General features: G+C 54.9%; 2 protein-coding genes across 5 annotated transcripts; one reads left to right on the top strand and one right to left on the bottom strand.

The window, feature by feature from the left end:
- Nucleotides 1-1,169: 1,169 nt before the first annotated feature.
- On the bottom strand, nucleotides 1,170-4,688 carry MRPS2 (mitochondrial ribosomal protein S2). Of its 2 annotated transcripts, XM_002743484.7 has the most exons (4): nucleotides 4,618-4,688; nucleotides 4,305-4,430; nucleotides 3,465-3,594; nucleotides 1,170-2,300 (listed from the first exon to the last, which is right to left on the bottom strand). In XM_002743484.7, exons 1-4 carry the CDS (start codon nucleotides 4,658-4,660, stop codon nucleotides 1,709-1,711), a joined length of 891 nt encoding a protein of 296 aa, XP_002743530.4. In that variant the 5' UTR covers nucleotides 4,661-4,688; the 3' UTR covers nucleotides 1,170-1,708. The 2 variants fall into 2 exon arrangements, with proteins under 2 accessions (XP_002743530.4, XP_009003462.3); XM_009005214.5 differs by lacking the exon at nucleotides 4,305-4,430.
- An 849-nt stretch (nucleotides 4,689-5,537) lies between these two features.
- On the top strand, nucleotides 5,538-10,779 carry PIERCE1 (piercer of microtubule wall 1). 3 transcript variants are annotated; one of them, XM_009005186.5, is made up of 3 exons: nucleotides 5,538-5,710; nucleotides 6,763-6,841; nucleotides 9,838-10,779. In XM_009005186.5, the coding sequence occupies exons 1-3, from the start codon at nucleotides 5,568-5,570 to the stop codon at nucleotides 9,892-9,894; spliced, it is 279 nt and encodes a 92-aa protein (XP_009003434.2). In that variant the 5' UTR covers nucleotides 5,538-5,567; the 3' UTR covers nucleotides 9,895-10,779. The 3 variants fall into 3 exon arrangements, with proteins under 3 accessions (XP_009003434.2, XP_002743503.2, XP_035118257.2); XM_002743457.6 differs by having other exon boundaries at nucleotides 9,792-10,779; XM_035262366.3 differs by lacking the exon at nucleotides 9,838-10,779 and adding an exon at nucleotides 9,378-9,609.
- The last annotated feature ends 4,852 nt before the right edge of the window (nucleotides 10,780-15,631 follow it).

Raw genomic sequence — 15,631 nt, 5'->3', positions numbered from 1 at the left:
GCACTGACCTCACTAATGCCCCTCACACACAGTGCCCGTCCCATCTCCCATCATGGCACCTGCGCTGACCTCACTAATGCCCCTCACACATAGTGCCTGTCCCATCTCCCATCATGGCACCTGCGCTGACCTAATGCCCCTCACACACAGTGCCCGTCCCATCTCCCATCATGGCACCTGCGCTGACCTCACTAATGACCCTCACACACAGTGCCCGTCCCATCTCCCATCATGGCACCTGCGCTGACCTCACTAATGCCCCTCACACACAGTGCCCGTCCCATCTCCCATCATGGCACCTGCGCTGACCTCACTAATGCCCCTCACACACAGTGCCCGTCCCATCTCCCATCATGGCACCTGCGCTGACCTCACTAATGCCCCTCACACACAGTGCCCGTCCCATCTCCCATCATGGCACCTGCGCTGACCTCACTAATGACCCTCACACACAGTGCCCGTCCCATCTCCCATCATGGCACCTGCGCTGACCTCACTAATGCCCCTCACACACAGTGCCCGTCCCATCTCCCATCATGGCACCTGCGCTGACCTCACTAATGACCCTCACACACAGTGCCCGTCCCATCTCCCATCATGGCACCTGCGCTGACCTCACTAATGCCCCTCACACATAGTGCCTGTCCCATCTCCCATCATGGCACCTGCGCTGACCTAATGCCCCTCACACACAGTGCCCGTCCCATCTCCCATCATGGCACCTGCGCTGACCTCACTAATGCCCCTCACACACAGTGCCCGTCCCATCTCCCATCATGGCACCTGCGCTGACCTCACTAATGACCCTCACACACAGTGCCCGTCCCATCTCCCATCATGGCACCTGCGCTGACCTCACTAATGGCCCTCACACACAGTGCCCGTCCCATCTCCCATCATGGCACCTGCGCTGACCTCACTAATGCCCCTCACACACAGTGCCTGTCCCATCTCCCATCATGGCACCTGCACTGACCTCACTAATGCCCCTCACACACAGTGCCCGTCCCATCTGCCATCATGGCACCTGCGCTGACCTCACTAATGACCATCACACACAGTGCTGTCCCATCTGCCATCACTGGGGCCCCAGTGCATGCCTGAGAAGCCACCACACCACACGGATGAAAGCACACCACTCCAGGCGGAACCCCAAGCTCCAAGACTCATTTTGCCCAAATCTGAGTTTTATTTTTGCTGGAATCAGGTCATCTGTTTGGCCTGGCTGACCCACCAACCCAGCTGGGAGCTTGCCTGCAGCATCTCATTCTGAAACAGCCCCCTGGAACCAGGCGGCCAAGAAAGCAGTCCACCTGAAAGGCGTTTAGACTGAGAAGAAAAACCAGGCCTTCCTGACAAAGGCCGGGTCAGGGTGAGGGAGGGCTGCTTGGATCACAGGGACAGCCGTGTCTTCCAGCAGGCTGACTGCACCGGCCATTGAGATGTCAGGCTCCCGTCCTAACCTCAGCCAAGGGGCCACCTGGCACAAGTCATTCACCCTCTGTGCTGTTTCCCACAAAGCAAATGCAGATGGCAACATCGGTCGGCTCAGCCACTGGTTCTGAGGTGGAGCGGTGGAGGTCTGCACCATACGTCAGCTCAGTAAGTCACATGAAGGACAAAGGATGCCGCTGACGCAGGGCTGAGGAAGAGGGCTCAGCTCAGACAGGCTGGGCCGCAGTTTGCTTAGAGAGGAGGAGAGTGGACGTCACAGGGAGTGGCTCACGTCAGCCCCGGGAGGGGTGGCTGGGCCCTGGGCTCCGGGCTCCTTCTGGCCCTGCAGGCGGTACAGGGCCTCGATCTGCCGCCGCTTCTCCTTGGCCCGGGTGATGGTGGTTCGGAAGAGCCTGCAGTAGAGGTGGACAGCCGGCGGCGAGTCGTCGTTGCCAGGGACAGGGTAGGTGACGAGGCAGGGGTTGCAGTTGGTGTCCACGATGCCCACGGTGGGGATGTTCATCTTGGCTGCGTCTCTCACGGCTATGTGGGGCTCGAAGACGTTGTTGAGCGTGTGTAGGAAGATGATGAGGTCCGGCAGGCGGACCCCGGGGCCAAAGAGGAGGGGCGCGTTGGTCAGCAGGCCACCCGTGAAGTAGCGAGTGTGGGCATACTCACCACAGTCGCGGGCCAGGTTCTCAATCAGGTATGAGAACTGCCGGTTGCGGCTTATAAACAGGATGATGCCCTTGCGGTAGGCCATGTGGGCGGTGAAGTTCAAGGCCAGCTGGAGGTGCGTGGCCGTCTGCTCCAAGTCGATGATGTCCTGGTCCAGGCGGCTCCCAAAGATGTACGGCTCCATAAACCTGCCGGGGACCCGGTCAAGGCACAGGGCATGAGAGGTGACGGGGCCTTGCCAGAACACAGACGCCCACCAGGGACTCCCAGGCTCATCTGTGGGGCACAATGTGCACCGCTGCCCACGTAGACAGACAGCAGTGAAGACCTCGTCCAAGCCACCCCTCTGCACACCTCAGCTCATGGATGAACCCCTCTGACCCTCTACCTCTTCTCAAGGAAATCCTAGTAGAACTGACCCACTGCTGCTCATGCGGCAGCCCCTCCATCACTCTCCTCTTCCCAAGGCTTTAGGACAAGGTCCCTCTGGGGTTGGACTTGCCGGGGGTGCTCTGGGCCAAAAGCATCAAGGCATCAGGGCGGGAGTGGCCCAGCCTGGTAGGAACGCTGATCCAGGACACTGACCCCCGCGGGGCTGGGATGAGGAACAGCCCAGCCAGGAGACACCCCTGCCTCTCAGTGCAGGGCAGGGGAGTCATCTACATTTGCTGTTCCCAGGTCCTCTCCTCCAGTCTACTCCAACCAGGTTCTGTCCCTTCCTGTCAAGCTACCCTGCCCATCAAGGCACTGGCGACCTCCATCTTGCCAAAGTCATGCCCTAAAATTCACTTCTCAGCAGCATCAACAGCCCAAGGCCCACTGGCTCTGCCTGTCAGCCTCACGTACACCTTGCTGCTGAAGCTCTTCTGCTACCAGAATTTGAGCCTCATCACCCTGGCCCCGGATGCCCCCACCACTTCCTCCTTGGCCTCCCACCTGCCCCTCCCATTCACTCTCCCCACAGCAGTCAAAATGACCATGTGAGAACACAGTCAGGACCAGTCATTCCTGCTCCCCACAGCCCAGAAAGCCCTGCCCAATCCAGTGGGGGCCAATCTCACAAGTTCTGCCCCCAGCCTTTCCTTTTCTGAACCCTGGAGGGCTGCACCCCCAGCAGGCCTGCCCCTCTAAGGGCTGTGAGCCCCATGCCCAAGCACACAAGAGCCCTGGCCAAGCGCCGGAGTAAACTGCTGCTTCTCTGTGAGGCTCCGAGTTCCCATGTGGAGGACGAAGGAGCTGTAATCACCTAAAACTGGCACAGGCCTGTTCGAAAGTGGCCCCAGACCCAAGGCAGGTCCCAGGTCCCAGCCCTCCTGGGAACCAGCACAGGTTCAGACAGGGGTGTGACCTACCTATGGCGACAGCCAGCTTTGTGCCCCAGGTGCACCCGGGCATCGAAGAGGCTTCTCACGGAAAACAGTTCCTTGACATTGAAGAAGTCAGAATGCTTCAGGGGCTCGTTCAGAATCTTGTCGTGCAAATCTATTGCAGGGAGGAAGAGCCGGGCTGCGTCTCCCAGCAGTTGCAGAAGAGACAAGCAGAGCGCAGTCCCCACTCACCCCTGCTCCCACGTGCCTTCTGTGACACCGCGGAGGAAGCCGGGAGTCCAGCAGCCCCCCGGAAAGACCTGGAAGCACAGGGACCTTTCCAGGAAACGGAGGGCTGGAGCCGGGTTCTGATCCCGACCTTGCTCCTCGGTGAACCGGGTCGAACCTGGTCAACCCCGTAACCTTGGTATTACTTGGAAAATAGAGGAGAAGAAGAGGGGCCCAGCGGGTTTCTCAGGTCTTTCTGGCACCTCCCAGCCTTGGGGTCTCAGGTGCCCAGCCAGAAAGTCCCCATCAGTAGTCCAGCAAGGTGGGCAGACTCCGAGCCCCCAGGTCCCTTGGGTCCGCCTGGGCGAGCCTGGGGCTCCGACCCTCGGTGGGCCAGTGACAACCCCTAGGGAGCGAAGCCTGGGCTGCCCACTGGTCCGCCCGCTCCCTCGCACCCATCCCTGGAGAGGCGGTGGCCTCAGCCTGGGGTGCTGGGTCCGACAGGACTGAGCGGCGGCGCGCTCGGGGGCGGGAGAAGCCCGGCGGGGCGCGCAGCTTCAACCGCGCGCAGCGCCCGGGCCCCTCCAGGGCTCGCCGCCCCGGCGGCTGCTGGCCTCTCCTCGCTCCCACCCGACTCGGCGGGACGCCCAGTGTTACCGCTGCCGTCCTCCGGCTCGCCGATCGCGGGGGCCGCCGCGCTTCCAAGCGTCCTGCGGCTCGGCCGAGCAGGCCCAGGGGTTGGCTCCCCGAGGAGGCCCAGCCAGCGCGACGGGGCCCGGGCGCCTGAGGGAAGCAGACAGAGGTCCTGGCGCCGCGCCGCGGCTGCACCACGCCCGCCCCGATCGCGTCCCCCACGGGTCCCCTCGCCCTCCCCGAGTTCCTTCCGCGCCCGCTCCGGGTCCCCTCCGCCCCCTCGGGTCCCCGCGCGCCCTCCGCATCCTCCTCCCGCGGGTCCCGCAAGCGCGCTCACCCACGCCGAGCATTCGAGGCAGCGCTGCCGAGGAAGGCGCCATGGCGGGGACGTGGACGGGACGGGGCCTCCCTCCGGGCCCGGCCGAGCGGCCTTCCCTCCCGCCACCGTCCGCGCGGGGCCGCAGCACCACCTGCAGGCCTGGAGGAGCCACGGCGCCGTCCCCGGGCCGCAGGGACCTCCCTGCGGGGCTGGCGAGGGGGCGGGGACGGAGGCGGGGGCGGGGCAGACGAGGGGCGGGGACGGAGGCGGAGGCGGGGGCGGAGCAGGCGACGGAGCAGGACCCGGGGTCCGGGGCTCTAGAGTCTCTGGCGGGGAGTGGGGCCACGTTCCTCGCCCTGCAGCTTGCCCCGCCCTGCTAATGTGCCGAGCCGGCCCGGGAGTCCCCTGACCCTTGGGGGCACCCGCTGAGCGATGGGGACCTTCGCCTCCCGCCACGTGAGCTGTGAACCACGTCTCGCGCAACCTCTGGCTCTCCAAAATTGTTTTTAATATTTAAACGATATTTGGCGTAGGAGAATCGCATAGAGTTAGCGAGATCTCGGGTTTCAATTTAGACTCGGGGTGCTGGGGGCGTGGCATCCCTGGAGGACACTGGACAGCGGACGTCCAATCGCTGCCTGCCGCGTGAACCGGCAGCGCTTAAACCCCGTCACCTGGCTGGCGGGGTGCTAGGCCCTGGGGTTCCTTTACCCCGGGAGCCCACGCCCCGATGCTGGGGTGCCCCGGTGCCCCCGCGGGCGGCTGGAGGCCTAGGGCTGCCCCACACGACGGTTCCAGCAGGGAATCCCTGGCCGTCCTGACCTTCCCGGTCCCTGGGGACTCGCCCTCCGAGGAGCCCGGTCCACGCGCTGCGCCTTTAAGGCCCCGCCGCTCGCGCCCCCGTCACGTGACCTGGCCGTCGCTAGGCAACAGGACGCGGCCTAGTCCCGCTTCCCGCCGGAGGCGCAATGGCCGAGGAAAGCCCCAGACCGTGCGGGGAGCCTGTGGAGCCCAAGGCCACGGCCCCGCCGGAGAGGACCAACGACTACTACCGAGTGAGCGCGGACCTGCCGGGCCGATTCAACAACCCGGGGTGGTTCCGGGGCTACAGGTGAGGAAGCCGGAGCGTGCCTGGGCCTGGCGTCCCCTGCTCCATATCCCTGTTTGAGAGGCCCCGCAAGACCCCCAAGATCCTAGCTACGGAAGTCAAGAGGAGCGAGTGGTCATCGGGGGCCCGCGCTGTCATCGCCCACCAGTGAGCTGAGGAAGTGCTCCCTAGAGCCTGATACAAGGAAAGGGTCAGGCGGGGTCAGGCGGGTTCAGGCGGGGTCAGGCGGTGCGGGGCCGCGGGGGGATGAGAAAGCCCAGCTGTGGTCTCAGCTCCGCGGTTTTGTGTCGGATGAGTCACCTCTCCTCTCTACCCTGAAACTCTGCTGCAGGGCATGAGCACAGCAGCACCTCCACTGTCTTGCTGCGGACTGTGAGCTGCCACAGGGCGCCGCAGACTAAGAAGTAGTAAGGAACTTTGAATTCCGACAGGCAGGTGCAGGCATCTGGCGGTGCCCCCGGGTTTGGTTTCTCAACAGTCCTCTAGGGCAGGGTTTGTTCGTATCCTCGTTCTCCCAGAGAGATGATGGGGATGTAGGAAGAATAGTTTGGACAAGATCTGGGGTTACAGTGGAGCTACTCTGTGTGCCTGCAACCTCTCAGTGGCCTGTCCCTGACAGGGGCAGTGGTACCAGTAGAAGCATGGCCTCAGCGAGGGTGGGGGCTCAGAGGCAGAGGGACCCTCTGGGTGGCAGGATCTGGAGGCCAAGCCTCCACTCCTGACAAGGTGACTAAGTTACCCAGAAATTGCAGCGTGTGCCAAGGCCCTGCCAGGGCTGGGGGTCAGCACTTGCTGGCTGCCTGCTCTTCAGGGCTTTGGCCTGCTTTGAAAGAGCAGGGACAGTTGTGAGCAGAGGGGGCCAGGGAAGCTGGGCCATCCAGGACCGTCAGCCAGGCACTCATGGAGGCTGCCTTTGAGGCTGCATCACCAGCCCAGCCAGGCACATGGCTCTTTCCCTGGGAGCATTTCCAGGGGAGTGCCGCCAACAAAATACAAGGCTGTGGCTTGGACAGAATTAGATTGAATGAATGAAAACAGTGTTTCTCATCCACCAGCACCCAGAAGGCTGTCTCAGTGTACAGGACCAGTAACCAGGCTTACGGGAGCAGAGCCCCCACCGTGCACGAGATGCCCGTAAGTGGGAAGCAAGACCGGGTGTTGGGGGGCCAGGGGGTGGGCAGCCTCAAAGAAGAGGCTAAAAACCTGGGGTTCTCAATAGGTCAACAGTGAGACGGGGAGGGGTACACCCAGGGAGGGGCCCAAAGTTCCAGCATGACAAATGGGGAGGAGGGAGGTTCCTCAACTTGTTTGGGAGAGGGTAGGGTGGAACTCAGCGAGTAAATACATTTGGGAGTGGAGTTTTTAAAAGAGGAGGAAAGTGCATATGGACGTGCTGACATCACTCTGTCCGCATACACCCACCACACGCACGGCAGTCACACATGCGTGCTGACATCACTCTGTCCCCATACACCCACCACAAGCATGGCAGTCACACATGCGTGCTGACATCACTCTGTCCCCATACACCCACCACACGCCAGGCAGTCACACATGCATGCTGACATCACTCTGTCCCCATACACCCACCAGACGCACAGCAGTCATACATATACCCAACCATCTCCTGCAGTTTATAGCAGTCAGTTTTGAGGCAAATCAATGAAGGGTTCCTTTCTTTCTGGTATTTTACTTTATGAGATGTTAACTTGTGACATTAAGAGGCAGTACAGGCTGATGGCATAGCCTGTGGGCAGGCAAGGCGCACTGGTGGGCACAGGAGCCTGTGGGCCTTTGGGGAAGCCAAATGCCTTTTGAGCTTGACCTCAGGCCCCCCTAGAATCTCCCGGAACCAAGCCTCCTGCAGGTCCAGGTGAATGGACAGAGGGACCTGGGAAAGTGGGACAGCCATTTTGGGGTGAGAATGTTGTGGGGCGTTTTTTTCTTTGTCAAAACATTCATCATTGAAAGGTCTGGTGAATGCTTATTTAGTTGTGTTGCATGAATGGCTGAGCTCTCGTGAGAAGGTGATTACTTATCTAACACTGCTGGAGCATTTGAGAATCACTTTCCCAGAGTCAAATGACCCTGAGTTTTCCCTGGAGATCAGGTATTTCTATGAAAAAGACCAGACACAGCTGGGCAGGGTGCCTCACACCTGTAATCCCAGCACTTTGGGAGGCTGAGGTGAGAGGATCACTTGAGGCTAGGAGTTCAAGACCAGCCTGGGCAACATAGTGAGACCCCATCCCTACAAAAATAAAATAAAATAATCAGCTGGGTGTGGTGGCATGCACCTGCAGTCCCAGCTGTTCAGGAGGCTGAGGTGGGAGGATTGCTTGAGCCCAGGAGGTTGAGGCTGCAGTGAGCCGTGATTGTGCCATTGCATTCCACTCTGGGTGACAGAGCCAGGCCCTGTCACCAAAAACAACAAGACCAGAACACTCACTCATATGGCTCCGGATGTTTTCGGTTTTATAAAAGGCCATGAAAACGTGTCCCTATTATAAATGGTAGGAGCCTTCATGCCACTGACATGGCCAGGTGATGGCATAGGAGGCACGAGGGACTCCTGACAGGTTTCAAAGGAGGTCTTCCTGCTTCTTATCCACCTGCTGCATCTGGAGTCTGTGTTCCAGTTTCGTGACCAAGGGCGGATGCCAGAGAAGCTGTTTACCTCCCATGTGGGAACAGAAGACAAATGCTTGCATTAAAAAGTGCACTGAAGGGCTGGGCACAGTGGCTTATGCTTGTGATCCCAGGATAACCTGAGGTCAGGAGTTCAAGACCAGCCTAGTCAATGTGATGAAACCCCATCTCTACTAAAAATACAAAAATTAGCTGGGCATAGTGGTGGACGCCTGTAATCCCAGCTACTCGGGAGGCTGAGGCAGGAAAATCGCTTGAACTCAGAGACGGAGGTTACAGTGAGCCGAGATAGCACCGTTGCATGCCAGCCTCGGTGACAAGAGCAAATTGGTACCACACCCCTTGGGACTACATCTCTGCAGTACCAAGGAGAGGAATTCCCTTCAGGGCACTTTTTTTTTTTTAAATGGAATTCCATTTTTTGAAAAACAAGTGCACTGAAGGGAATTCCTCTCTTTGGTTCTGCAGGGGTGGATTCAGGTCATGATACATTTGTCCCATGGCAGAATGTGGACTTAGTTACTAAGTGTCAACACTGGCTCCACTGTAGCAAGTGTTTCTTGAGTGCAACATTCTAATAACTGGGAACCGTGTGTGCCGAGGGAGGTCGGTTGGGAACTCTCTGTACTTTCTGCTCAATTTTTCCGTAGATCTAAAACTTCTCAAAAACAAAAAGTTTTCTCTTCACTTGCTTCTTGCCGAGGAGATATCAGGTGACCTGTGACACAGGATCACCCAGGTCACCCGTATAGGGTAAAATTTTGGCAGAGGTCCAGGCCACTGGCATCATGAATGCCATGGTCACCTAATGATGCTGTCTTGGTAGAATAACTCCTACCAGGGGTGCCCGCCCATGTGGGTGGCTCACCATCCCCCTTCTCAACCTCAATAGGGCAGCCCTCCCCAGATCACTGCGCTGGCTGGGTATGGGCGGTGATGTCTTCTTCAAAACTTTACAGATGGTTCTGATTCACAGTTAAGGTTGAAACCCACTGACCTGAATCTCATTTCTATTCCGTAGAAGAGAAAAGTGAAGTTCAGAGAGGGCTGGTGGCTTTCCCAGAGTAATGCAGTGAGGAAAAGCAGACCTAGGGGCGACTCCAGGCCTGACCCCATGGCAATGCTCACAGCCACATCTGGAGGTAGAGGTGCCACACAGATGGCCCCAAAGCTCATCCTTCTATCCCTAGGATAGTGCAAGGGACAGTGTTAACAGCAAGTGCCAGGCATCGGGCATGGATTAGGATGCTTGTAAATGGGAAGCAAGACTGGGTGTGTGGGGGCATGGGTGGGCAACCTCAAAGAAGAGGCTAAAAGCTGCCCCCTCTGGCTTCTCTGCATTTTCTTATGAATTCTTATTTTTCTTCCAAAAATATTCAACGGATTGCTCAAGAATATTATGCATCATTAATTCATGTTCCTTTATCTCTTCTAGAAAGTGTTTTATCCAAATTCAAATAAATTTTCCCAACAACTTGCAGCGGGTGGAATGTTCCGGAACAACACTTTCAATGTTTACATGGAGAAGAGCATGGTGACTGGCCCCGATAACTACATCACTCCCTGTGACCGGCTCAACTTCCACCCCAGTTACAACAGCAGCAGGCCATCCATCTGCGAATGAGGGGCTGGAAGCCCACTTTAGGGTCCTCTGACCCCAGGGGCCTCCGGAAAATTATTGTCCCCATGCGCCCAATTGTGACGGCACAGACCGCATTGCCTTCCCTGAAAATATCATTCTCTTGTCCATGGAGTAGAAAAATACGCAGATGGGGCTGTGAAGTTCTGCTGTTTCACGTCTAATAAGTACACAGGAAAGATGCTCATGGTTGACTTTGCATTAAAAACGTTGTCACATTCTGAGCTCCCATCTCATCTGACATTTGTCATGGCGGAGTGGGGCTGTGGGCATCCCGGGGCCGAATTCTGGCCTGAGCACCAGGAGTGCCCGCCGTTAACTCCACCCGGGTCTTTATTTGGGAGCCATTGTTACGCACAAGACCAGTGAGGAGCGCACCTCCTGTCCTGAGGCACCCAGCACCCTGGCTGAGATCCGCACCAGCACCTCGGGGTTCCCACAAGGACACGCAATGCCCCACTGAAGTATGGGCAAGGGCCAGGCACTGGGCAGGATGAGGAGCAGACGCCTCGACAGCCAGGTCAAGGCTGAACAGGCAGGAGGGGTTACCGTCTGAGATGACTCGGGGAACACAGGTTGCAGCTGAAACTCCTCCAGCCACAAGCAAGGGGCAGGGCAGGGGAGGAGACAAGATTGGGGAACGCCCTTCATTGTTGAAGGGGCTGATGCAGACATTGCTAAGATGGGGTAACAGCTACATCAAGTAGATTTTTATCTCTGTGTCATCATAAATCCACATTTACTATGAGTTACAAGGTCTCCAATAAAAACATTTTGTGTATGACATGGATTTTTTTTTCCTCTATGAGAGAAAGATTTGTTCTTACAGGAAAGTTAGAAAGTACTGAAACTATAAAGAAGAACCCCCGCTTACACGGCATCAATAATACCTTGTTTATGGAGACTCCTATCTGCAGGGATTCTACTCATGAATTAGGGAAGAAGTGAAACATCGGGAATGCTTATTTCTTTTTTTTTTTTTTTTTTCAAGAGAAACTATCCTCAGCCATGTTTGGTTTCTATTACATTTCTTTTTTTTTTTTTTTTTCTGAGACACAGTGTCACTCTGTTGCCCAGGCTGGAGTGCAGTGGTGCAATCTCAGCTCACTGCAACCTCTACCTCCTGGGTTCAAGCAATTCTCCTGCCTCAGCCTCCTGAGTAGCTAGGATTACAGGTGTGCACCACCACAGGGAATGCTTATTTCTTCATATAAACGACGTGTAAATACATGTAAGTAAACATTTTGGCAACAGTGTTAATGTCCAATTTGGGATGAAAATGCTTTCCAGAAAAAATCAATGTATTTAATTAAAAAATATACAGAATTGGCCCTGAAGCCAGGATCTATACAATACTTTTCTTCTGAGCTAGAAAACCAGCAGGGACTCCAGGCATCAAACTGAAAATGTTTTTGCAGTCATTGGTTAAAAAACCCAGAATACCAGTAACCTATCTGTGTTTAGCTTCTATTGAAATAAAAAAAGTATGCCTTATCAATCAGGTTTCTCAACATGCTGAAAAGAATGCATTCCTGGCCAGGCATGGTGGCTCACACCTGTAACCCCAGCACTTTGGTACTGAGGCGGGCAGATCACTTGAGGTCAGGCGTTTGAGACCAGCCTGGTCAACATGGTGAAAAACTGTCTCTCCTAAAAATATAAAAATTAGCCAAGCATGGTGGTGCCTGCCTGTAGTTCCAGCTACTTGGGAGGCTGAGGCAGGAGAATTGCTTGAACTCAGGGAGCAGAGGCTGCAGTGAGCCAAGACTACCCCAGTGCACTCCAGCCTGGGCAACAGAGTGAGACCCTGTATCAAAAAAAAAAAAAAAAAAAAAAGAAAAGAAAAATAAGTTTCATATCACTTTACTAATCACCAAATGTTGCTGCTGGGTTGGTCTGAAAGCAGCCACTTCTTGAACGTACATTTTCATTTATATTTCTGTATTTTTCATCAGTGACCTTTTATTTTTCAATGACAGTCAATATTAGAATGGTTTCTACTACACAGTAAAATATCTTCACAATAAAAAAAATCTCCTACATTTAGTACATACAATACCAGAAAGCTCAAAGATTTTGCAAATACACTGATATGTCCCCCACCCTCCCCAACAGCCATGCCTTGGAATAAACCTGGTTGTGACTTGTGGATATGGACTGTGGGTTCTATGCTGTTCCCCACCCTGCTTTCAACAGATCTTTTCATTAATTTTGAGGGGGGCGGAATCCAGGGGGCAATGCCTTTTACATGTTATATGAACAGATAAGGTGCTAATAATGAAATGTACTGTTTGATTTTCCTAAGCAAATACACCTCAAGCTGGGAAAACCTGCTGTCTGACCCTTCAGATTCTAAGTGACAGATGAAACAAGGGGGACTCTTCCCTGAAGAAAGCTTCTCCCCTCATACGGGGATGTGGGTGAAGAATTTCAGACATTAACCGCCAGAGCTTTTCCCATCCCCGCTTCTATTCCGGTAGGACTGCAGAGACACTGACTGATGTCAGGCAACCCACCCAGGAGGACGAGAAGCCCTTAAAACCTGGCCTCTCCCAATTCATTGCATTAGATGAAATGGACCCTGGCCCTACCCTGGGAAGAGAGAGAGGGGCTTTTGCACATGACTCACCTCTAGGTCTTAATAATCACAGACTTGCAAAGAGCTTGATTTAGCGGCACACCGTACACCTGAGACTCCTTCTGAGGGAGGGCACACATATACTCCCACAGTGGCTCCAGGCCTGTATCCATGGGATGCAGTCATGTCATCACACCCGTCTGCGGAGGTGCTGGGAGACAGACTGCAAACACAGGGGCTGGTATCCCTCCTGGGCAGCCCCTCCCACACAGGAGAAGCCGTTGGCAGGTGCAGACGATCTTTGGATTTTGGCCTCTTCTCTAAAACAAACAGGACAGTATAGGGGTGAAGCAGCAAAACTTTCAGGCTGTGTGGCCCATGGGCAATTCCAGTTTGTGAAAAGAAGGAAGGCACAAACGAATGCATCTCTAGCTGAGTCTGAAGGTCCCAGTGACTCCCGAAAGCAGGACAACAGGAGCTTCAAGGGCAGCTTCGATCAGCAGAACAAGGGTTGGAGGGAGCCCCCCGTGCTCCAGGGAGGATCATCTGTTTTAACCCCATCAGGAGGGCCGTGTGGTTAGGGTTTAAGCCACTGCTTGTCACAGCAAAGCCTGACCCTACGGGCATCAGTAAAGAGTTCTGAACTGGGACATCCTGCATAGTCCACCCCACTGGGGTGACCCCAGCGATGACACAGCGCCTCCTTACAAAAACTGAACATGGACCAGAATGTTCTGTAGAAAAATGCAGGTTCCCGGGGGGTTCAACCCACAGTGACCGTAAGCCAGCTGCCAACTGCTCTGCACATGGAGAGGGGATGCTCCACACACACATGCAGGTGGGACACGTGACCTAGACGGTGACTGTGTATTACAGACGTGTCCCTGAAGCTTGGGAGGTCTTTCTGGGGCGGCAGCAACTGTGACCTGCACTGCTACGTGGGGCATTGGCAGAGGACATGGTAACATGAGGGAAAGTGTAAAGGGTCCTGGGCTTGGGCAAGAGCTGAGATAAGCGACCCTGGGATGGGCATAGGGGCAAGAGTGGGACAGGCTCAGAGCTTCGTGCACTGCAGCTGTGGCTCCTCCCTGGGCAGGCCCAGGACAATGGGGCTGACACCCCCACAGGCAGACTCCCCTTCCCATCTCTGCAGAAGACACTGCATAAACTGATTCACAGGTAGTGACCGATTTATGAAAAACAGTTCTCATGAACAGAACAAGCTGATTTTTTGAGGGTTAAGTGCACTGCCTAAGGCTGGGTGTGGTGGCTCACGCCTGTAATCCCAGTGCTTTGGGAGGCTGAGGCGAGCAGATCACTTGAGGTTAAGAGTTCAAGACCAGCCTGGCCAACATGATAAAACCCCATCTCTACTAAAATACAAAAATTAGCTGGGTGTGGTGATACATGCCTGTAATCCCAGCTATCTGGGAGGCTGAGGCAGGATTGCTTGAACCTGGGAATCGGAGGTTGCAGTGAGCCAAGACTGCGCCACTACACTCCCGCCTGGGCGACAGAGCAAGACTGCCTCAAAAAAAAAAAAAAAAAAAAAAAAGAAATATTGTTCCTCTTGGAAGCACTTAAGTACTTAAGTGAAGCAATGTGCCACAACAAAGACCAAACACACAGGACAGGGCTGGATGGGAACGGGGACCACAGGGCCCTTCATCACAGCTCCCAGCCCAGCAGACGTTGACTGTGGACGGAAGGCGGCACATGCCTGCATTTGGATGCAGCAGTCAGCTCTTGCTAGAACCCAGGGATGCACAGTGTGTAGACAAGTCACTCGCATGTTGAAGACCAGCGAGATTCAGCTGCAAAGTAAACCCTGCATGGCAGCTAAGCCAGGAGGCTGACTGGGAACCTCCAGTGACTGATCAGTCTGCTGGACAATTACAGTGTAAATGTCATTAACCATCAGCGCCCAGCACTGCTTCCGTCTCCGTAGCAGCCACGGGCACTTCGGTGGCCTCAGAGCAGAATGCACAGGACACCAGGGCAGTGTCGCAGGGCGCCAACACTGAGGCCAAGGCCATTGCCTTTAACCACGCCACGGTGCAGGAGAGGGCCCTGTGCATTCTGTCCTGGAGGCAGCTCACAGAAAGCCACCCCAAGGGCTGGCCTTGGTGGTTGGGCACAACTTTGCCTGGGCTCCTGTTTCTGGCAGGCAGGTGTGGAGAACGCTTATCCCCAATGGGCTTTGCATGCCATCTCCGTCCTAGGTTTCTGTGGACCAAAGTTCTAGGCAGCGCTTACTGACAAATGTAAGAAAAGGAAATTCATTTTTTTTTTTTTGAGTTTCACTCTTGTCATCCAGGCTGGAGTGCAGTGGCAAGAGCTCGGCTTACTGCAACCTTCGTCTCCTGGGTTCAAGTGATTCTCCTGCCTCAGCCTCCCAAGTAGCTGGAATTACAGGCGTCTGCCACCACGCCTGTATAATATAAATAGACCAATAACAAAGTCAGAAGTCGAGGCAGCAATTAAGAGCCTACCACACAAAAAAAGCCCAGGTCCAGACGGGTTCACAGCCGAATTCTACCAGACACACAAAGAGGAGCTGGTACCATTCCTTCTAAAACTATTTCAAATAATCCAAAAAGAGGGAATACTTCCCAAATCATTTTACGAGACCAACATCATTCTGATACCAAAACCTGGCAGAGACCCAACAAGAAAAGAAAACTTCAGGCCAATATCCATGATGAACATAGATGCAAAAATCTTCAATAAAATATTGGCAAGCCGAATGCAACAGCAAATCAAAACACTTATTCACCATGATCAAGTAGGATTCATCCCGGGGATGCAAGGCTGGTTCAACATACGCAAGTCTATAAACGTAATTCACCACATAAACAGAACCCAAAACAAAAACCACATGATTATCTCAATTGACGCAGAGAAGGCATTTGACAAAATTCAACAGCCCTTTATGCTAAAAACCCTCAATAAACTCGGTATCGATGGAACGTATCTCAAAGTAATAAAAGCTATTTATGACAAACCAACAGCCAATATCATACTGAATGGGCAAAAAGTGGAATCATTCCCTTTGAAA

Source organism: Callithrix jacchus, chromosome 1 (assembly GCF_049354715.1).
Source record: "Callithrix jacchus isolate 240 chromosome 1, calJac240_pri, whole genome shotgun sequence".
Lineage (NCBI taxonomy): Eukaryota > Metazoa > Chordata > Mammalia > Primates > Cebidae > Callithrix > Callithrix jacchus.
Note: the sequence above shows the minus strand (reverse complement) of the source record. Positions and strands in the feature narration are given on the sequence as shown.

What these genes read in the sequence shown, in the direction of transcription:
- PIERCE1 (XM_002743457.6), top strand. Translation starts at nt 5,568, where the DNA reads ATGGCCGAGGAAAGCCCCAGACCGTGCGGGGAGCCTGTGGAGCCCAAG. An exon ending in GGGTGGTTCCGGGGCTACAG is followed by an intron (nt 5,711 to 6,762) that starts GTGAGGAAGCCG and finishes CTCATCCACCAG; the next exon opens with CACCCAGAAGGCTGTCTCAG. An exon ending in CCACCGTGCACGAGATGCCC is followed by an intron (nt 6,842 to 9,791) that starts GTAAGTGGGAAG and finishes TATCTCTTCTAG; the next exon opens with AAAGTGTTTTATCCAAATTC.
- MRPS2 (XM_002743484.7), bottom strand. Translation starts at nt 4,660, where the DNA reads ATGGCGCCTTCCTCGGCAGCGCTGCCTCGAATGCTCGGCGTGG. An exon ending in GCCTCGAATGCTCGGCGTGG is followed by an intron (nt 4,431 to 4,617) that starts GTGAGCGCGCTT and finishes TGCTTCCCTCAG; the next exon opens with GCGCCCGGGCCCCGTCGCGC. An exon ending in AAAGCTGGCTGTCGCCATAG is followed by an intron (nt 2,301 to 3,464) that starts GTAGGTCACACC and finishes GGTCCCCGGCAG; the next exon opens with GTTTATGGAGCCGTACATCT.